Source organism: Cyrtonyx montezumae, unplaced genomic scaffold (genome assembly GCF_038088225.1).
Source record: "Cyrtonyx montezumae isolate F1298 unplaced genomic scaffold, pur_monq_1.0 scaffold_18, whole genome shotgun sequence".
NCBI lineage: Eukaryota > Metazoa > Chordata > Aves > Galliformes > Odontophoridae > Cyrtonyx > Cyrtonyx montezumae.
In genome coordinates, this window is record NW_027071914.1 from 12,516,684 (window position 1) to 12,537,205 (window position 20,522).

General features: G+C 58.0%; 2 protein-coding genes across 3 annotated transcripts; one reads left to right on the forward strand and one right to left on the reverse strand.

Moving 5' to 3' along the window:
* Positions 1 to 12: 12 nt before the first annotated feature.
* On the reverse strand, positions 13 to 4,316 carry LOC136047773 (cationic amino acid transporter 2-like). Its single transcript, XM_065735069.1, is given in 13 exon segments — positions 13 to 381; positions 384 to 689; positions 856 to 964; positions 1,225 to 1,391; positions 1,629 to 1,771; positions 1,844 to 1,946; positions 2,257 to 2,393; positions 2,587 to 2,809; positions 2,915 to 3,051; positions 3,256 to 3,421; positions 3,553 to 3,708; positions 3,816 to 4,203; positions 4,206 to 4,316. Coding segments are annotated over 13 exon segments (2,442 nt in total). The 3' UTR covers positions 13 to 85.
* A 3,981-nt stretch (positions 4,317 to 8,297) lies between these two features.
* ANXA6 (annexin A6) lies at positions 8,298 to 18,396 on the forward strand. Of its 2 annotated transcripts, XM_065734728.1 has the most exons (25): positions 8,298 to 8,388; positions 10,122 to 10,206; positions 10,497 to 10,591; positions 10,700 to 10,813; positions 10,900 to 10,990; positions 11,069 to 11,148; positions 11,228 to 11,284; positions 11,403 to 11,496; positions 11,739 to 11,834; positions 11,976 to 12,034; positions 12,248 to 12,370; positions 12,567 to 12,625; positions 12,891 to 12,969; positions 13,723 to 13,804; positions 14,030 to 14,124; positions 14,323 to 14,436; positions 14,540 to 14,630; positions 14,950 to 15,029; positions 15,166 to 15,219; positions 16,480 to 16,497; positions 16,803 to 16,899; positions 17,264 to 17,359; positions 17,496 to 17,554; positions 17,823 to 17,945; positions 18,050 to 18,396. In XM_065734728.1, the coding sequence occupies exons 1-25, from the start codon at positions 8,371 to 8,373 to the stop codon at positions 18,107 to 18,109; spliced, it is 2,019 nt and encodes a 672-aa protein (XP_065590800.1). In that variant the 5' UTR covers positions 8,298 to 8,370; the 3' UTR covers positions 18,110 to 18,396. The 2 variants fall into 2 exon arrangements, with proteins under 2 accessions (XP_065590800.1, XP_065590801.1); XM_065734729.1 differs by lacking the exon at positions 16,480 to 16,497.
* The last annotated feature ends 2,126 nt before the right edge of the window (positions 18,397 to 20,522 follow it).

Below are 20,522 nucleotides of genomic sequence, written 5' to 3' on the forward strand. Positions count from 1 at the left end.
CACCACCCTCATCTTCTCATCCAATGCTGAGTAGAGGTGCACATCTGGGAGCAGAGCATCCTCCCACAGGATGGATGCCAGGAGGTCACATCCCCCTGCTCCCACCCAGGGGACACCAGCAGGGCTGCGGGGCCACCGCACATGGGTGGACACGAGTATGGGCTGGATGCACACAGCACTTTCCCCTGGGCACACACAGGTGTGGTGGAGCAGTCACCTCTCTAGAGGCTGCCATCGGTCTGTCCCCTCCCTGGGGTTGTGTAGCTGGGGTGCAGGTGTCAGTGTGTGCTTTTGTGTGCGTGTATATGAGTTGTGCACCAGGCCAACGTGCTACTGGCTGTAACAATGACAAGTCGACGAGAAGCAGCAGCTTTGAGAACCTGTGGCAGTATTTTGGGGGACTGGTAGGGAGGCAGAAAAATAACAAAACCAGCACAAAAACTTGACTGCTTTATCCTCTCCAATCAAAGCTCCTTTGGCAGGGGCTTGCCTTGAGGGTTGGGGCTGCTCAGGAACTGCAGCTCCCTGCACACGGGGTGGATGGAGCCAGGCACTGGGGACCGGGCCATCCCCTCCAGCCCTCCCCAGGCACATGGGCACTGCATCCCCAGCTCTGTCCCCCTGCAGCTCCTGGGGCTGGTGGTTCTCAGCACTGTGCCAGATCCCATAGCCAAAGTAAATGAGGAAACCTGGGAGTGGGCAGAATAGAGTGGGGGGGCTCTCTGCCCTCTCCTCCAAACCCTTTGGGCCATGAATCAGAGGTCTGGGGGCTCCCATTGCCCTTTCCTATCAGAGCAGGCATCTTTCCACCCCCCCACCCCCCACCAGCAGAGCGAAGTTGGGCTCGGGGCTTACCAAGGGCCATCCAGAGCAGGTACCGCAGCCAGGCGGCCGCACCCAGCCGTGCCATCAGGCAGCTGTTGGCAGCGATGCTGAGCAGTGGCAGGAAGGGCAGGCAGGGAACCTGCATCCACCAGATCATGGGGTCACCCTGCACCCCTTGGGGGGGAGCTGCAGCCCATCTGGGCTCTTTCCGCTGTCTCTGTGGCAAGGGGAAGCCCAACCCCACCGCTGGGATATGGGGCTGAGAGGGGTGCTGCCACACAGGCCCTGCTCATGGGGTGGTTTGGCCAATGGGTGCTGCACTGGGGCAGGAGGTGTTGCAGATGCTCCATCCCCCAGGTCCCTTTCTCTAGAGGAGGTCCCCAAAGCCACTTTGCTCACCATGAAGGACGCTCTCTCCTGGCTCTGAGGCTGCCTCCAGACAATGAGAGCAGCCACTAGGATCCCCAGCAGCAGCAGAACCAGGGCAGCCCTGCAGCCGGACCCACGGGCATGCAGGCAGGGCAATGCAGCACCACTCACTCCACTGACGGCGCCGAGCAGTGCAGCTGTGGGGATACGGGGCAGTGCCCTAAGAGCAGCTCCCTGGGGTGACAAGGGACACGGAGCCGGGGTGGGAGCTGACAGCTCGGGGCTGTCTGTTTAGCTTTTAGCATGAAAAGCAAAAAGAGGGAGTAAGGCTCCAGGAGAGGGCAGGAGGGAGCTCAGCAAGGCTGCGGGGTGTGATCCTGCCCGCCCCGCCGTGGGTCCACCCACGCCAGCTTCCTTACATCCCCCACGCATACCGATGGCCACCAGAGCCCAGGACACCACGGTGTAGGAGCGTGGGGTGGGACGGGGGGGTGGCCACAGCACAGCGTGCCACCAGGGCTGTGCCACCGGGACCTTCTTTGCAGGAACATCGTGGCTGCAGGGCTCAGGGCGGTACCTGTGCGGATGTTCAGGATCAGGCAGTGATGCTGCGTGCCCCCATCACCCCCCACCCACCCTGCAGCCACACCTGAGCAGGAGCACGCAGCCAGCCACCAGTGAGTAGGCCAGCAGCGTGCCGAGGGACATGGTGTCCACCAGGGCCTTCAAGTCGAGGAGGAGAGCCAGGAGAGCTGCAGGGATGAGGAGCACACCGTGGGCCATGCTCTCCCTGTGCCACTGCTGCAGCAATTCAAGCACCCATAGCTGAGGGTGCTTCGGTCCCTGGGCACAGCACCAGCCTTTGACAGACCCCTTTCTGAGTCTCCAAGAGACTCTCCATAGCTACTTCACAACATGTTACTTTAGGGTTCCTGGTTCTGCTTGTTTCCCCCCATGTGTTTTACCCTCAGATGTTGCTCAAATACCCATAGGCAAGCTACAGGGGCTCTGCTGAATGAAAACAATCTTGGTAGATAGCAGCTAGCCCAGCTGCTTGCCCACCTGCCACTGCTCCAGACACCAGTGTGGCCACCACCGGGCACTGACGGCGGCTGACTTTGGCCAGAGGACTGAAGAGGAGCCCATCTTGAGCCATAGCATACAGGATCCTTGGCATGGGGAACATGGAGCCCAGGAGGCTGCAGAGAGGGGAGAAAAGGGCACTCAGGAGGTGCCACCCTGCACTCAAGGGTGCTCCCATTCTTCTGTACCATCCATGACCTCTTCAAGACCACACTGGCATGGCTGTCACCTCCCTTACCATCAGATGAGGGCCAGCATCACAGATGTGGTGTCCACAGGTCACCTGTGCACACCAGGACACCCACTCACCTGGTGATGAGGGCACACAGGGAGCCTACAGCCACAGCATGCTTTGCACTGCCCCAGCCAACATAGTCAAAAGCCACCGGGAAGGGGCTGGTGGTGTCCAGGAGGTGGTAGGGCATCATCAGGGTGAGTGCGGCGGACACGCCAAAGTACACCGCAAAGCAGATGAGGAGGGAAAGGATGATGCCCATGGGGATGGATCTCTGTGGGTCCCTTACTTCTTCCCCTGGGGAGGACAAGGTGAGGCTGGGGAGTGGATCTGCAGCATTCTCGTGGTTGCGTGAGATTCACCACCACAGTGGAGATCACATTTTTATCTCCCCTGGCTCACCTGTGGTAGCAATACAGTCAAACCCAACAAAAGCATAGAAACAGGTCGCAGCTCCAGCCAAGGTCCCAGTGAAACCATATGGCATGAAGCCTCCCATCCCAAAGGCACTGGTTGTGTTGTCAGCCATGGACTGGTTGCTGTGAGGAAGAAGAGGAGGAAGAATCAGACTGCACAAAGGGGTCCCAGGATGGGACTTCAGCACTTCAGCTCTGAGGCACATTGTCAATAAGGCACGGAGAAATGAAGGGGAAAGTGGGATCTCCTAGGATAGAGCTTTAGGGGCCCAACCATCCATCCACACCCCTATGAAGGTAGCACAGGGTGAGCAGAGCCACTCATACCCAGCCCTGTGGGCTGCCCAGGGCAGGTCCTCCCCCTGCAGCTGCCAGTTGCTCAGGTCACCCTTGATGAATCCACTGGCTGTGACGAAGAGAAGGACGAGCACATTTAGGGCAGTGAAAGCTTTGTTGACAGTGGTAGACTCCTTCACTCCAAAGGAAAGCAGCCCTGGGGAGAAGAGCACAAAGCTGTCTGTGCCCTTGGGGTGACACCACGGCAGACATCACTAGGGATGGTGGAAATGAGAGACAGCAGTGAGATCCTCCTGCACTATGGGGGGTGTGAGTCAAGCATACTACCTGCCAGCAGCACCACCAGGCATGCAGCAAGGACATCAGGGTGCTCCGCCAGCCCTGCCGAGTTGATGGGGGCATGGGCATCCAAAAACCTGCCCATCCTCTTGCCGAGGAGCTCATCCAAGGTAGCACTCCAGGCTCGAGCGACACTGGCAGTACCTGGGCAGAGGTGATGGCGTTGGCTTGGACATTGTTGGGGATGCTCCCAATGGAGCCAGGCAAACCCACAGCCACCAAGGACTGGAAGGGTCAGAAGTGCACTATACCAATGACATAGGACAGCAGCAGATTCCACCCAGCGACAAACGCCCACAGCTCTCCCACTGTCACATAGCAGTAGAGATAAGCAGAGCCAGCCATGGGCACACGCGCCCCGAACTCGGCGTAGCACAACCCAGCCAGGATGGACACAACAGCTGCTATCAGGAAAGAAACAACGACACTGGGGCCAGACGTGGTCTTAGCCACATCCCCCACCAGCACATAGACACCAGCCCCCAGCGTGCTGCCCACTCCCAGAGCAACCAGATCAGAGGGGGAGAGGCAGCGGCGGAGGCTGGAGGGCACCGAGCCGCCCGGGGTTTGCTTCCTGCGGGACAGCAGTGTCCAGGTGGAAAGCAGGCAGCCCCAGCATGGCATCTGCAGGACAGCAAAGGACAGCAGCGTGAGGATGCAGCATCAGGGGTGGCCTCAGAGAGCACACGGGGGCACCCCTGGCTGCCACAGGAATGCTCCCACTGCACCATAACCACACCATGGCAGCTCATGTAGGGGAACATGAGCCTGCACAGTGTTTCTGTGGCTTGCTAACTACACCAGAAAGGATGTCAGCCCTACAGCAGCCCCACACTGGTGGACATCAACATGTTGGGAGATGAGATGCTGGAATCTGCGTTCCTTCCCCTGGGAGCTCCCAGGAGCACAGCAAGGGACATTGTGCTTTCACATCCCTGCAATGCTACAACATACATGGACTTTGGTCCCATCATCTGCTCTTCAAGGGCCATGAGCTCAGCTGAACACCCAGCAGCACATGGCTGCCTGCCTTCCCACCCCATTCCCAGCTGCATTTCCCCATTGCACACCACCAATCCCACTCAGACCACTTTTCCCTGACCATTTTGTTTTCATCAGAAGGTTATCAAAACCTAAAAGATCTTCCTGGTAAGACCAACTACTCACCCTGGCAATCCTTGAGGCAAACTTCTCCAGCTGCAAAGTGAGCCTCGGACAGCCCCAGCAGCATCTGTGCTCACTCCTTGTGCTTAAATCCCTTTGGGAACACCCTGACCCTCCCTCTGCCCACCACCCCTGCCCTCCGCCGACCACCGCTCTGGCAGTACAATGGGAAATCTATGCAGAAATATTTTTCCCATAATGCCTTCCAAACCATACACACGAGCACACAATACTAATGGGCTCAGGGATGTCAGTGAGGGGTTCCTGTTGTTTCAAAGCTGGTGGGGCAGGTGGAAGCCCTTCCCTCCCTCTCCCTTTCCAAGGTCCCTGCAGCAGCAGCACCCATCCAGATTTGCGGGGTGCTTATACCAGCTGAGCCCTGGAGCTGTACTCAGGCAGTGAGACCTGCATCAGAAGGGGACTTCAGCAGGGAGGGGATAAAGCAAGGAAGGACACAGAGCATCCGAAGCACAGGGGCATGCTCTAAGACCCACATCCCTGGTGCACCCCCTGAGCACCTCTGGGGCACTGAGCACAGCATGGCACCGGGAGGAGAGCAGGGCCATCGTCCAGCAGCACAGCATAGGCTGAACAAAGCCACATTTGTCACCCACGCAGCCTCACATGAGCGAGGTCTCCAGCCACCAACGCCTTCCCCAGGGAACACTGCCCTGGAGGGGGAACAACAGGGTCAGGGGGGAGCAGCATGAGGAGCCCCTGACAATAGGGTGCCTGTGGTTCCCTGTGGGCTGCCCTGTCCCGTGCTGGCCATGGGGCATATCACAGCCCACCTGGGGTCAGTGCTAGAGCCCGTGGGATGCCAAGGGTTAGAGGTCAGCACCATGCATCCTGAAGTGTCCCAGCTTTCCTTGTGCTGCTGTCACAGCAGGGACACCACTGCAGCCCTGTGCTGGTTGGGGAAAGGTGGTGGTGGGGGCTCAGAAAAGGAGCACGGTGTGGATGCTCAGCCTGCAGCTCCACCCATGGCTTTGCTGCAAGGTCTTTGCTCTGTGTTTGCAGGGGGACAGAGCGGCTCTCCTGCAGCACCCAGCTCCTGCCTGCAGCATACAGCTCAGCATCTTGCAGCTTGCTCAGCATCTTCCGCTAGCAGAAGGGGGGAAAAGCTTCCCTTGGCTTTGGCAGAGGGCATCAGAGGGTTTGGCAGAGGGACGGGTGCTGCCTGCTCTGTGCAGGAGGGGGCTGAGCACTGCAGGTGGACATGCCCTGCAGAAGGAGCAAGCAGTGGGACACCCTGGTGTTACCCTGCAAAGTGGCAGCAATGGCACCTCCACAGCTGAAACACTATCCCTGTAACCCCCCCGCAACCCCACAGCCTCACACCCCATGGGGGTCTCCCGTCCCCATCCCCAAGCCATGGCAAGGACGGGCAGCACCGCGTCCCCCCCTACATAACGCTCATTCAAAATCACGGATTGGGGTGGGGAGGGTGGGAGCACAGCTCTGACCCCAGAGCCGCGGCAGGCGGGGATTGGGGCCGGCAGCGGTGACGTTGTCAGGAGGGAAGGAACAGCTGCACAGCAAGGACGGGCACACGGCCACCAGAACGCCCGCAGCGCCTGGCTGCTCCGCTGCCCAACAGGCCTCGGCCGCGTGGTGAGTGTGCAAGGGGCGTGCAAAGCAAAGGCAGCACGGTGCAGTGCAAAGGGAGAGGGGAGGGAGGGGGAAGCGGTGCCGAGGGGTGAGGGATGAGAGCAGAGGAGAGGGGGGGGGGAGGAGAGGCTGGCAACCAGCCCCTTTTTTTCTCTCTTTTTTTTTTTTCTTCTATTTATTTTTTGTTAACACTATTTGCAAAGTCATTCCTTTCTAACAAAAGCTGGGGCTGCGCTGCTGTAGGGATGGAGGGGTTTGGGGGTACTTGTAGAGGGAACGGACGTTGCAGCGGGGCCAGGGCCCATGGGTGTGTCCGGCGCTGGGGATGTGGCTTTGTGCACTCTGTGCCGCACAAACACCCATCGCCGTGCCCCGGCACAGGCACACCTGCCCTCCACGGGGGGAAATCCCATTTATTTCATTACCAATGTGCCCCAAACGCACCTCAGTGCAGGGGACTTCTGGCTCTAGGGTGGGGCAGGGGACCTCGGGGACCCCTCCCCCCCCCTTCCCCTTTCCTCGATGGGGGAAAGAGTATTTTTGGCAAGGGTTTGCAAAGCGCTGAGAGCAGCAGGGAAGCAGGAGTGATGCGGATGGCACGGATGGGGTGTGTGCATCCTTTAGGGCTGCCTGCAGCACTTTTTGCCCAGGGGCACGGAGCTCTCCATCAGGTTGGGTTGGGGGCTGCACGGAGCTTCAGTCACTTGGTTAAGAGCTGGGGCCAATCTCTGGGTTCCCAGAGAGGTGTTAGCCCCACGGTGAGCCCTGTAATGGGGGACAAGAGGCACACTGCAGGCACTGGGTGTGGCACGGCACTCACTGCTGTGATGAGTGGGGCAGCCTCATCCCATCTGCTGCGTGCAGGAGGGAGCACAGTGCTGCAGGGCTTCCTCTGTGCCCGGAGGGGATGAAGCCCACATCCCCCACGACACAGTGGGTTCTGAAAAGCACTGGAAAGATGCACAGGCTGAGGGCTGGGATCCCTGGCACTCAGTGGCACACTGCAGCCCTGCTGCGATGCTGGGGCTGAAAAGAGAAGGAAGCAGCTGAGCTTTTCTGCAAGACTATCTGCCCTGGGGAGGATGCTTGCGGAAATGTTCGGTGCCAGAAGGTGCCCTGCGGCACAGGCAGGGCCCCTCCTTCCTCTGCTGTCTGCCCTTACAGAGATGTGGGGTGAAGCAGGGTGAATTTGTGTGCTTTCCCTTTGCTTGCTGCCCGGCTGGAGTCCAGGAGAGGCCGGGCTGTGTCTTGTGCTTCTGTGCAACGTGTCGCTGAGGGAGGCCGGCTCTGGCGGAGCGTGATGGGAACGGCTCTGGGCGCAGAGGCTCAGATGGTGCTCAGGGAGCCCTCCATTTTCCAGCTGTTCTTCTCCCTCCGGCAGCTTTCTCAGAGTTGCCCGGGGACTTTCTCCGTGGGGGTGGGGAAAGCTTACATCAAGACAGCCTGAAGCTATAAATGGTGCTGACTGTTAGAAAACAAGACACAAGTTACCCTAGAAACCCCAGAAACTCGCCTGGGTTTCCTGAGCTCTGCTCTGCACTGGGCTGATGGCAGTGCTGATTTGGTGTGCAGAAACCCATGTGCTGCCTGGCCCCATACCACAGCGGGGGATTCCCCAGACATCCCTGCAGCCACTGGGATGCACGATGGCAAACCAGCAGCATGGGAGCATCACAGGGCATGGTGAGGAGGTGGGGTCAGCACTGCAGTGTGCTCCCCAGAGGATGCTCAGCCCATTTCCACATATTCAGCATTTTCTTCCCCTCCCGGCTTCTTTCTGCAGCAGCAGGAAGCTGTGCAGGCACGCATCATCTCCACTGCTCCTGTCTTGCTGCCAGGTGGCAAAGGAGCTCAGCTGTGGTCACCCCATGGTCACTCTGCAGAGCCCTAGAGGGGACAGGGGACACCCAGCTGTCTGTACTGAGAGATGGTTGCAGGATGCCAGAGGATGCTTTGGCTCACATCTGCTTTTCTGCTCCCTCTTGCAGCTCCTCCGTGCCCCCACCCCTGTGATTCCCAGCTGGGGAAGCCATGGCACCCAAAGGAAAGGTATGGTGACTGCACCAAGTTGGGTGCTTGGGTGGGATGGGTTCTGGGGAGCAATGTGAGTGCTGTCCCCAGGGCTGGGACAGCAGCTGCATGGTGCAGGGTCTGTGTGCATTCATCTCTCCAGGAAACACCCACAGACAGGGGTAATGGTGGTGGGAGGAGATGAGGGCAGCCAGGGGCAAAAATCCCTTTGGGAACACAGTGGGATGGGGGAGAGAAGCGGCTGGCTGCTCTGCTGCTGGCCATTCCCTTTAGAAAACACACAGTTATTGCCTCAAGCCCAGCATACCACAACATCTCACTTAGTGATTGCTTCTGAGCTGGAAAACTGAGGCACAGCACATGTGAGCATCGGTGGTCCAGAGCCCATGCAGCTGCTGCGGGTGGGAGCGGAGACACGCTGGGAATTTTGCCTCCGCCCCACCAGCCCCAGCCTGGCTTATTTTTAGCTCTGAGATGAGTCAGAGGCTGGAGGAGGGGAGGTGGGGGGCCCCGAGCTGCTGGAGCAGGGGGACAGAGGACCTGGAGGTGGGGGAGGGGGGCACAGCGGGATGGATGTTGCTTCCCTCCCCAGCGATGTTCTGCACCTCCTTGGGGCCCTGCAGGGAGCAGGGGTGATGCATTGACCGCCTGCCTCAGTTTCCCTGACCCCCACCTCAGCGAGGTGCCAGCCTCACTCGCCAGCTCCATGTAACCCACCCATGAGATCCCAGCACCCCTCCAGCCACCCTTGTCCCCTCCTGCTGCCTCTGGGCACCTCCCCTTCCCCGCCAGCTCCTTGTCAATGTCCTGTGTGTGTGCTGGCAGCAGCAGAGTCTGGAGCTGCCGGGAAGCGGGGCTAAATGCAGCTCTCGGATGAATCAGCTGCAACACGATCTGCACCCATGCCTGCACGCCTCCCTGTGGGAAAGCATCTCCTCTCTGCAAGCTTTGGTCCCCGGCCCCAGTCCCTTTCCCCTATGAAACTGCAACAGGAATTCCACTGCTCGGCTCTTCCCACAGCAGGGATGTGTCCAGTTCCTTATACCACAGCATTGTGTAGGTTTCAGATCTGCTTCCACCCCAGGCTTGTGCTGACAATGTGTGGGGTCTGAGCTCTGCTGGGGTGACTGACCCCAGCCAAAGTTCACCTGGGGACAGAAACCCCAGCCCCTGCTCTTCCCAGTCCCTGCCTCATCACTTAAGACTCCATGCAGGGCGTGGGCATCCTCAGCATCTGGAGGGCTTCTCAACTCACAACAGGAGGCAGAGAAAATGACTTCCTTTTGTTTGCTTTGAGTCTGGACTGTTAATTTCCTGAAGCCCTGCTGCCTTGCAGAGGTCCCTGCATACAGGGGTCTCCATGGAGCCTCCCCTTTCAGCTGCCCAAACCTCCTGAGCAGCCCCCAGGAGAGCCAGCGGGGCTGCTCATTTGAACACCTGGGTTAGGGAGGGCTGTGTTCAGCTTAACCTTGGGCAAACGGAGAGTGGTGCCAGCAAAATACAAGTGGGAAGGTCACGGCCTGCAGGGACATGAGACACAAACAATTTATGCAGCATAGAGAGCAAACAGGAAAGGAAGCAACTGGAAAGAAGAACAGTGTTTGGGTTTGAGCTGAGCTCAGCTCTCCCAGCTCCAGGCAAGAGCCAGGCTCACTCTGCTGTCCCTCAGCCTTCAGTTCCTTTTCCCCTCCTGCTGCAGCACAGGGCAGGGGCTGCCCTCCCTCTGCATCTCCTTGCTTCCTCCCTCCCAGGTTTACAGGGGCTCTGTGAAGGATTTCCCAGATTTCAATGCCAGCCAGGATGCAGACGCCTTGTACAATGCCATGAAGGGATTTGGTATGGATGCTCCTCGAGGCTGTGTCACCCCAGGACAACCCTGATGTCCCCATGTCCTTTGGTTGCCAACTGCATGCTGGGCACCCCGCATCGCATCCCTTCCAGCTGCTTGGTTCAGCAGCATTCCAGGATTGCTCCCAGCTCCCTCTCCCCTTCCTCCCCATGGCTCTGCTTCTCCTCCTGTCCCAGGCCAGCAGCAGCTTTGGGCATGGTGGGATGGTGATGGTGAGCCCAGAGAGGGGTGGGACCCAGCCATGGGGCTAGACATGACTGCCTGACTCTCCCCACAGGCAGCGATAAGGATGCCATCCTTGACCTCATCACATCCCGGAGCAACAAGCAGCGCGTGGAGATCTGCCAAGCCTACAAGTCCCAATATGGGAAGGTAACAGCAGAAATGAGCCCCTATCCAAACTCTAAATACTGCTTCCTGCACCCTCAGGGGATGATGTGAGGTCAGAGGCATCTCAGCCCCTTCCTCATCATCCCCCAGGACCTCATTGCAGACCTCAAGTACGAGCTGACAGGCAAGTTTGAGCGGCTGATCGTGAGCCTGATGCGGCCTCCACCTTACAGTGATGCCAAGGAGATCAAAGATGCCATCGCAGTAAGGGCTGGGCAGCCTCTGGGAGCCCTTTGAGGATGCCCCTGGCTCTTCCTGCTGCTCACAGGGCTGTGTGTCTTTGCTCGAAGGGCGCTGGCACAGATGAGAAGTGCCTCATCGAGATCCTGGCCTCCCGCACCAACCAGGAGATCCATGACCTGGTGGCTGCCTACAAGGATGGTGAGGGCTGAGGAAGGCCGGGGTCAGAGTTAAGGGGATCTCAGCTCCCCCAGCTCTGAATTTTTCATCTTCCATTAGCATATGAGAGGGACCTGGAGGCTGACATCGTTGGGGACACATCGGGCCACTTCAAGAAGATGCTTGTTGTCCTGCTCCAGGTATGTCTGTCTGTCTGTCCATCCTCAGCTGGCAGTGGGTGCCTCACCCAGCAGGGCTGAGCCCATGGCCACCCCACAGGGCGCCAGGGAGGAGGACGATGTGGTAAGCGAGGACTTGGTGGAGCAGGACGCCAAGGTGAGGCTCATGAGTGGCATCTGAGTAGGGTGGCATCGGGATGAGCCAGACCTGGGGCTGGAAAGGGTGCAAGCAGCACTCTGATTCAGGCTCTCTGCCCCCTTCCCCATTTCATAAGGACCTGCTGGAAGCTGGTGAGCTGAAGTGGGGCACTGATGAAGCTCAGTTCATCTACATCCTGGGCCGGAGGAGCAAGCAGCACCTCCGTATGGGTGAGCACCTACAGGGCTTAGGCACCTCCTGCCAAGGCCACCTGCATGGTTCTGTGGGATCTATCTTCTACTGGAGCATCCTGAATGCCCCAGAAGGGACTGGGCTGACCCACAGGAGGAATGGGGACACCCAAGCCACTGGAGCACCCTACCCACAGAGTGGCTAATGCCTCAAAGGGATGCTGCTCCACTCCTGATAGCCCCAGAAGGGCTCAGCATCCAACACTCTACTCTCATAACAGTCTTTGATGAATACCTGAAGATTTCGGGGAAGCCAATCGAGAGGAGCATCCGGGGAGAGCTCTCTGGTGACTTCGAGAAGCTGATGCTGGCAGTGGGTACGGTGGTGTGGGTGGGTGGCATTGCTGGGGCTGCATGGTGCAGCACAAGGATCAGTGAGGTCAAGGGCGGGGGGGGGGGTGGCTGTGCAGGGCAGGCTGCCATTGTCCCCCCCCCACTTTGTCCATTTCCCCCTGCAGTGAAGTGCGTCAGAAGCACAGCAGAGTATTTTGCTGAAAGGCTCTACAAAGCCATGAAGGTGTGTGCATCACCCCAGCCCAAGGAAATCTCCCCTCACCATGCCAATGAGTGGCTGTGAAGCCAGGACTTACGTCCTTGCATCCCAGCTTTTCCCTCCAGAGGACTCTCCCACCCAGACCTGGGACGGAAGAAAGTCCCAAATCCAAGCATCCTTCCCAGTCTGAGTGGGTTTGCAGTTCCAGGGCTTGACACAAGGGATGCTCCATTGCAGGGGATGGGCACAAGGGACAACACACTGATCCGCATCATGGTGTCACGCAGCGAGATTGACATGCTGGACATCCGGGAGGTGTTCAGGACCAAGTATGAGAAATCTCTTCACAACATGATAAAGGTGAGGGCTGGGGGGTCCCACTCTCCCAGTGCTGCCTTCCTCCCAGTGCTGGGCATGGGGCAGCCCAGGTGCCAGGCCTTCAGCTTGAGCGGACAGCTCAGGGAGTCCTTCTCCCTGTGCCATTTCTATGGCACCATCCTGTGACCACGGTGCGTCCCTGCCATGGACCATCCTCCATCTCTACCCATCCTTCCAGGAGGACACCTCTGGAGAGTACAAGAAGGCTCTGCTGAAGCTGTGTGGAGGGGATGATGAGTAAGAACACCTGTCACCCCCTTTTCCATCCATCCTTGTCCCCCTGGGGCTGGGTACAAACCTATGGTTTGGTTCCCTGCGGAGCACCCAGCTGGGTCTGGTGACCCTGTGGTCCCTTAACACTGCCACCAACGATGCCACAGTCCCTTCCATTTGCCCCATGCCCAGTGCATGGCATCTGTGGAACCTTGGGGATGTGCAGGACGGGGCGGCTGCAGGGCAGGGTGTAACTCACAGTCTGCCTGTCCTTGCCATCCCCTTGCAGTGCTGCAGGTGAGTTCTTCCCCGAGGCAGCGCAGGTGGCCTATCGGATGTGGGAGCTTAGCGCGGTGGCCACAGTGGAGGTCAGCACCCTCAGCCCCCCACCCTTAGCCTCCTCTGCTCGCCGCCAGCTTGGGAACCGCCTGCTCTCTTCTGTCACGGGACACAACCCCGTGTCCCCTCTCTACCTCTTGCTGTGTGCCTTCTTTCAACTCTTTTGGCTCTTTGGTTTTTGGGCACAAGGTCAGATCAGTGTCACCCTGCAGGGATAGCTGGTCCTGGCCCCACTAACCCCTCTTTCAGAAGCCTCTCTCACTGAGGCAGCAGCTCCTGCATGTCTGTGTGATGCAGCCCGCACAGCCCTGGGGCACTTATCCCAAAGGAAGGGTATCCAGGGCATAGTCGGTGGGACCTGCATGTGGCCGGAGGTACCTAGGGGACAGTGCTTTTGGATGGGCAGATTGATGCCCGGAGGGCTGGGAGTCCCGGTGCTGTGCTGGGAGTTGTGTAAGGACACAGGGCACGATTCCTTTCCATGCCCTTCTCCTGGCTCTCAGCTGATGGGGTCTGAGTGCTAGGGGATGACACCAAGCAGCACACGGAGACACGGGGGGCTGCCTGCCACCTGCTCCCCTCTCTCTGCTGCCTGGCTATGGTTTGCCCTCAGATGGAAGGGGTGACAGTACTGGGGACATCCTCACCCAGCTCCAGGTGCTCGCACTAACCCACCACCTGCTTTGGCATGGGCTTGCTGGGTGGCACCGTCCCTCCCTCCATCCCTCCTTCCTCCCATCCTGCTGCCTTGGGGCGAATCCACACACTCTGTGTCTCCACAGCTGCGAGGAACCGTGCAGCCTGCAGGCAGCTTCAACGACGACGGTGACGCGCAGGTGCTGCGGAAGGCGATGAAGGGCCTGGGTAAGTGCACCCAGCCCCATGCTGACCCCGCGGGGACATGCTCCCCGACAGATCACAGGGCAGACAACCCATGCAGGGCTGCAGAATAGCCCTGGGGGAATAAAGTATGAGCTTTGTAGCTATGTAAGCTCCCACTCCCCTTGCACCAGCTTGCAGGGGGTAACAATGTGCATGGCTCTATTGGACCACTGGAGCCTCTCAGCCACATTGCTGCTGTCCTTGCAGGCACAGATGAAGGGGCCATCATTGAGGTGCTCACACAGAGGAGCAACGCTCAGAGGCAGCAGATTCTGAAGGCGTACAAGGCTCACTATGGCAGGGTACCACTGGCTTCTCCCATCTTGATCCATTGCTCTACCTGTGTCCTTCCCTCCTCAATAGCATTCCCTCGCCACAAGAAATCCTGCTTGGGCCTTCCCAGCTGCCACCTTCCCTCCTCCACACTTTTCTCCCTGCTGCTGCATTGGGCTGTACGTGTGGAAGGAGCTGGCACACCAAACATCCCATTGCTTTTGCAGGACCTGATGGCAGACCTGAAATCAGAGCTGTCAGGCAGCCTGGCCAAGCTGATCCTCGGGCTCATGCTGACACCGGCGCAGTATGATGCCAAGCAGCTGAGGAAGGCAGTGGAGGTTGGTGCCAGAGTGATGCCATCAGCTTCCACATACACAAACAGTGCAGGTATTGCAGCATGGCCAGGATGAAGGCGTGGCATTGAGGGATGCTCTCTTGCAGGGGGCTGGCACGGACGAGAGCACCCTCATCGAGATCATGGCCACGCGGAACAACCAGGAGATCGCAGCGATCAACGAGGCATACCAGCAGGGTATGGGATGGGAGGGAGTGCAGGGAGCATGGAAGGCCATGCATTTGTCTGCCTTCCACCCAAGCCCCCAACTCCTTAGGGAACAAGAGCAGCAAGAGTTAGGTTCAGTCCACAGCCCCTTCTGCCCCAGAGCCCTCTGGTTTAAAGCAGACAGCTCTGTGGTCCCAGCAGAGCTGCTGGGCTGCTCCCCACCTCCAGCCATGGAGGCATCTGGAGGATGACCACCACCAACCCCAGGCACAAAGAGACCCCATGGGTGGGTGACGGGGACAGCGGGTGCTGGTGGGTGGCAGGGCTCAGCTGTCCCCTTTACCCTCAGCCTACCACAAGAGCCTGGAGGATGACCTGAGTTCTGACACATCGGGGCACTTCAAGAGGATCCTCGTCTCCCTGGCTCTGGTATGGGCAGCTCTCGTGCAGGGCATGATTCTGCTGTGGGTTGTGGGGAGGTGGCTGTGGGCTGGGAGTGCCCTGTCTGTCCTTCCCCTCACCTGGGACTTCCCCAGATCTCCACGATTTTTGTATTGAACCACAGGGCAACCGCGATGAGGGACCAGCAAACCTCACGCAGGCACACGAAGATGCTAAGGTGAGAACCTTACAAGCTGTATAGGATCGAGGGCATTGCATCCTCAGGGCACTACGTGGTGCTGGGGTTGGGTCTTTGCAAGCTGCAGGGAGAAATGCCAAGTGAGGGGACATCATCTCTCAGGACAGACTTCTGCAGCCCTGCCTAACACCCTGGGTGATGCCACTCCATGCACATGCAGCAGCCCCAGGGAATGCCCAGGCAGAGCTGCACTGTTCCTTGTGCAGAGTGGCTGCTTTGGGATCCCACAACCCAGCAATACTGAAGTGTGGATCCTCAGCTCCAAAAGCAGCTTTGGGTTGGCCTGCAGGAAGCCCTCACCTCTTTGCCTTGTGCATGGGGAAGCCACGAAGCTTACGCTGCTTTGCACCTCACCGTTGTTTAGGATGCCACCCCAAACCATTCCCTCGTCTTCACTGTGTGGTGATGAGTCAAGACCAGATGGGGAAGGCTGGGAGAGAAGAATTGGAATGCTGGGCCCAACACTTGGCCCAGCTCCTGGTCTGAGGAGGGCTCTGACCCTCAGGCTGAGCACCCAGGGCTCCTGTTCTTTCAAGTCAAGTCTTCTCCAAAGATGATGGAGAGTTTGATGGGTGCATGCCCTGCACTGTCCTGCTCCCTGGGGCTGCATTCTCACTCTGCAGGATGGGGCAGAGCGCTTCTCTTCCTTTCCTTCCCTTTGGCTTCCTTTGGCATGTGGTGAAGGATAGGGAGGGGCCTCTTCCTGGGGCAGGCATCGCTCCTTGGGACTACAGAGCTCCTTGGGACACCTCTCCCCAACCTCGCATCCCTGTCCCGCCCCAGTGCATGCCATGAACATGGGGACAGCGGAGCTGCTGCCAGCAGAGGGAGCGGGTGCTTCGCTTCTGCATGAGCTGCTGCTGCTGTTGCTGCGGAGAAAGAGAGAGCCAGGGATGAGGAGCACAGGGATTGCAGCTGGGCAGCAGCTGTCCCGGCGCCGAGTGGTGTTCTGATGCAAAGCAGAGCTGCTCTGAGCAAGCTGGTGTGTGCCGGATTTGGGTTGCTCACACCCGGCCCCAGCTCATTCTCCATTGTCTTTAGTCCCCATCAGCCTGGGGCCAAACTGGAGGAGGAGTTGGGGGGCGGGAGCTCCAAGATCAGCTCAGCCCTGGGGAAGCAGGGGACAGGTCGTTTAGTGGGCTTTTGATACCTTTCCCTCACTTTGTCAAAGGAAAGCGAAAGGTTGTGCAGCACCTTCTGATCCTGTTGTCTTCCTGTCTCTCTCTTTCTCTCCACCAGGTTGTTGCTGAGACCCTGGTGAGTGCCTGCCCTATTGCTGCTCAGCCTTGTGCACATTTCTGAGAGCTGCAGCCTGCGGGTGCAGGGCTGGGGCTGGGGGTTCCTGTGTCTGGCAGCTCTGAGTTCCCTGTGGACTATTGGCCATCCACCTCAAAAGATGGAAAAAAAATACCCTAACGACAAGCATTTTTTCATAAAAACTGGAGAACATCTCCTTTTCTCAGACATAACATGTGGTTGTGCAGCTGTGAACCTTCACATCCAGGAAGACCTGTCTGACATCCCTCCCCCATCCCCCTCCTCACTGTCAATTCCTCCCGTAGAAACTTGCTGACGTTGCCAGCAATGACTCCAGTGAATCCCTGGAGACCCGATTCCTCAGCATCCTCTGCACCCGCAGCTACCCACACCTCCGCAGAGGTAGGACCACCCCGCTCCTCCCCGCTGGGGGAGATGTGGCACTGAGGGACACGGTTTAGTGGGCACGGCAGTGATGGGTCTGTGGTGGGACTTGATGACCTTCGTGGTCTTTTCGAACCTTAACTATTGTGTGATTCTATGATCTTGTCATTCTGGGCTGGATCACACCTGTGGCATGAGTTGGGTGCCCTCATGTCTCCAACACTGATGGGGACAAGGCAGTGGGAGAAGATAGCACAGCCCCCCATTTAGGGTGGTTGATTGGGGTCACCGAAGCTTGCCAGAAACCTCTACATTTGAGGCTTGGGTCTCCTGGGGCTGGGATGAGCACTTTGGTGATGATCTTTCTTCTCCTCACCCCAAGTGTTCCAGGAGTTCATCAAAATGACCAACCACGACGTGGAGCACGCCATCAGGAAGCGGATGTCAGGAGACGTGAGGGACGCCTTTGTGGCCATCGGTCAGTGCAGGGCACCAGGCAGCATCCCCTTTGCCTGCTCGCAGAGGGGCTCACAGCACAGTGTGGGGTTGGGACGTTTATAGGGCATCCTATGGGGCTATGCCTGCACTCAGCTTCTCTCCCTTCTGTGTTGCAGTGCGGAGTGTGAAGAACAAGCCAGCCTTCTTTGCTGACAAGCTCTACAAGTCCATGAAGGTAGAGATGGGCTCTCACAGGGGACCGGGCTATGGGACCCTCTGGGACTCTGATTTCATCCCATGGGGTTTGACCTCCAGCCATCCCCAAGGGAGCAGGGCTGAGCTCAAACCAATTCTGGATTAGCAGGGTCACAGGAGGCTCATGGCATGCCAGCAGCTAGCCCTGCATATGCCCAAGTGATGACCTCCAACTTGGGCTGTGCTGGGTATGCTGAGAGGCTCCCGTGCCCGTTTTTGGGGTTATTTGTTCAAGCTCCCCTTCGCAGGGTGCCGGCACAGATGAGAGGACCCTCACTCGGATCATGATTTCTCGGAGCGAGATCGACCTGCTCAACATTCGGGGAGAGTTTATAGACCTGTTTGACAAATCTCTGTACCATATGATCGAGGTAAGCGGACGGGGGCACCCCACTTTGGCTCAGCACCTTCTCTGGCTGAGCCATTAGCTGGGGATCCAGGGACAGAGAGCACTGAGCCAGATGTCCCCTTGCAGAAGGACACCTCTGGTGACTATCGCAGCGCTCTGCTGGCCCTGTGTGGGGGGGACGACTAGGCAGCCATGCCAGCCTTGACGTCGTGTCTGAGCCAGCACGTGCACACCTGGATGTCACTGCAGCTTTGGGGGCTTTGGGGGGTGCGGGAGTTCTGTGGAGCACAGCGCACTTCGCATCGGAGAGCGGCACTGCATTGCGGGAGGGGGGCACATGGGGAGGGAACTGTGTGGGGGGGTTACTGTCTGTCTCAATGCAAATGCGTACACAAATGGGCCACTAGCCCAGGAATTTATCCATATCAGAAAGATGGTTTTAAATCTCATGAATAAAACCTTACTGTTGCTGACCTTAGGGTGAGACATGTTCGTTTGTTCATGGAATCATTTGAGTTGGAAGAGACCCTTAAAGGTCATCTGATCCAACTCCCCTGCAATGAATAGGGACACCTAACAGCTCTATCAGTGCTCAGAGCCCCATCCAGCCTGACCTTGGGTGCCTCCAGGGACGGGGCATCCACCACCACTCAAGGCAACCAGTGCCAGTGCCTCACCACGCTTATCATGAAAGGGCTGTGAACCACTCCAAGGCTGCAGCAGTGCATGGATGTCACCCAGAGCCTCTGAAAGCTCTCCCTGCGCCTCTGAAAGCCCCTGGCAGGTTCTGCACCGTTCCCCTCTGTGCTGCAGTCAGGGCTGGATCTCGTGCAGATGGGGCTTTTATAAACCAGAGATACACATCGGGCTCGATGGCACCCAGCCGTCCTCGCACGCAGTTTCCTGTGCTTTCAAGTTGCCAAAACAGCAGTTGAAACGCACATGCCACGCAGTCTACACCCCCAAAGAGTTTATGTTTGCACTTCCCCCAGCTCCCAGGAGGAAAGAACTGGAATTTCCAAAAGTGGGAAATTCCAGCACTTTCAATTGTTTCCAAGTCAGAACAAAAAGTCTTAAATACCCACGTTTTCCTCAGAACAGCCTGATGAGGAAAGGCTCACCTTCAAAATATCAAAGCAGCATTAGGAATAATAACACAACATTATTACAGTGCTTCAAACCCAGCTGAGGTCAAGCAGCAGCAACATGCAGAGGCAAACCACGGAAGCTGACATGCCTTGGTTTGGGGTTACTGCGCTGAGCAGTTCCCTTGATGTGTTCCTGTAAAACACCCCCTGTGACAAACATGCTTTTCTCGTGGGTGAACAACCACAAAACCATTTTACCCTCTGAGAGAGACTTCATAGAACACCCTGAGTTGGAAGGGACCCTTAAGGACCATCGAGTCCAACTCCTCCCTTGGCCTTGTCTTTCCATGTATAGGGGCGGACCCCCATCCCACAGACTGCTGTAAAACCCTGTGACCAACCACTCCATCACCCAGTGGCTCCAAGCAGCACAGGGCCGTGTGTGAGCCTCAGGGCTTCCTCCAGCCCTGCTGGAGCTGTGCCACTGCCAGCACCCACCCAGGAAGCCCACCTGATCCCCACATCCCATTTCTCCATGCCAGGAATTTCCCTGGCACCAGCTGCCAAAAGAATGAGATACCAGAGTCACACAGTGTTTGGGGACAGGGAGGGAGAGCAGGATGGGATTTCCTCCTCAGAGGAACACCCTCCTTTGGAAGAGCTCTGGGCAGCTCCTGCTACCAACGAGCCTTTGTCCTGCTTCCTGCACCCACAGTTGCAGCAATCCATTTGCAGCATCTGTTGCTGCAGCTGGAGCAGAAAGCAGTCAGCAGCATTTGAATTGATGGAAATACTTGGGCCTAGTTAATATCCTATTTAAGCATGAGATATTTAAACGCTCAGCCTTCACATCGCTGTGGCCAGCAGCACACCTGGGGCTCCTCACAGCAGGCTGCTCTCTGAGGGAGGGCTGCAAACAGGACTGAGCCCAGCAGATTGCTGCCAGTGCCCAAACCCACAGGCACAGAGAAGGGTAAAAGCAGGAGAGCTGTGAGCAGGGCACTGTCCAGAGGCAGGTACCCACCAGCCACCCACACTGCAGGCATTTAGAGCTGCAGCTGCCAGGGTCAGGGACTCACCCCAGCACCCGTCTGCTGCGCATGCTGACCAGCAGCACTGGGTGCAAAGGCTCACTTCCAGGCAAACCAATGCTAGATTTCACAAGTTGCGACATCCAAAAAACCCCGCAAGCTTGTGTTCTGCGTGCAGAGGGCCGGACCTCTGCCTCTGAGTCAGCTCCTGCAGCCACCATAGAGCCTCTTGGCTCTGAGAGCCCACTGGGAGACACCATGTCTGTGCACCACCTACAGATGCTGGTCTCGGTTCCTGGCCCAGCACCGCACACTGCAATTTCAGCAAGACACTTCCACCTCCCATGCAGTGCAGCCCAGGGAGAAACCCAGCCAGGGCCTGGCTTTCCTTCTTCCCAAGCCAAAGGAGGAAGAAGCAGCGTTCCCCATGGTGAGAAGAGGATGGGGAATGGCCGAGCTCTGCACACACAGCCAGCCTTG

Excerpts from the sequence above, each read along its gene's own strand:
- ANXA6 (XM_065734728.1), top strand. Across the intron at positions 12,035-12,247 it reads GGCTCTACAAAGCCATGAAG|GGGATGGGCACAAGGGACAA; the intron begins GTGTGTGCATCA and ends GCTCCATTGCAG. Across the intron at positions 17,555-17,822 it reads AGCTCTACAAGTCCATGAAG|GGTGCCGGCACAGATGAGAG; the intron begins GTAGAGATGGGC and ends TCCCCTTCGCAG.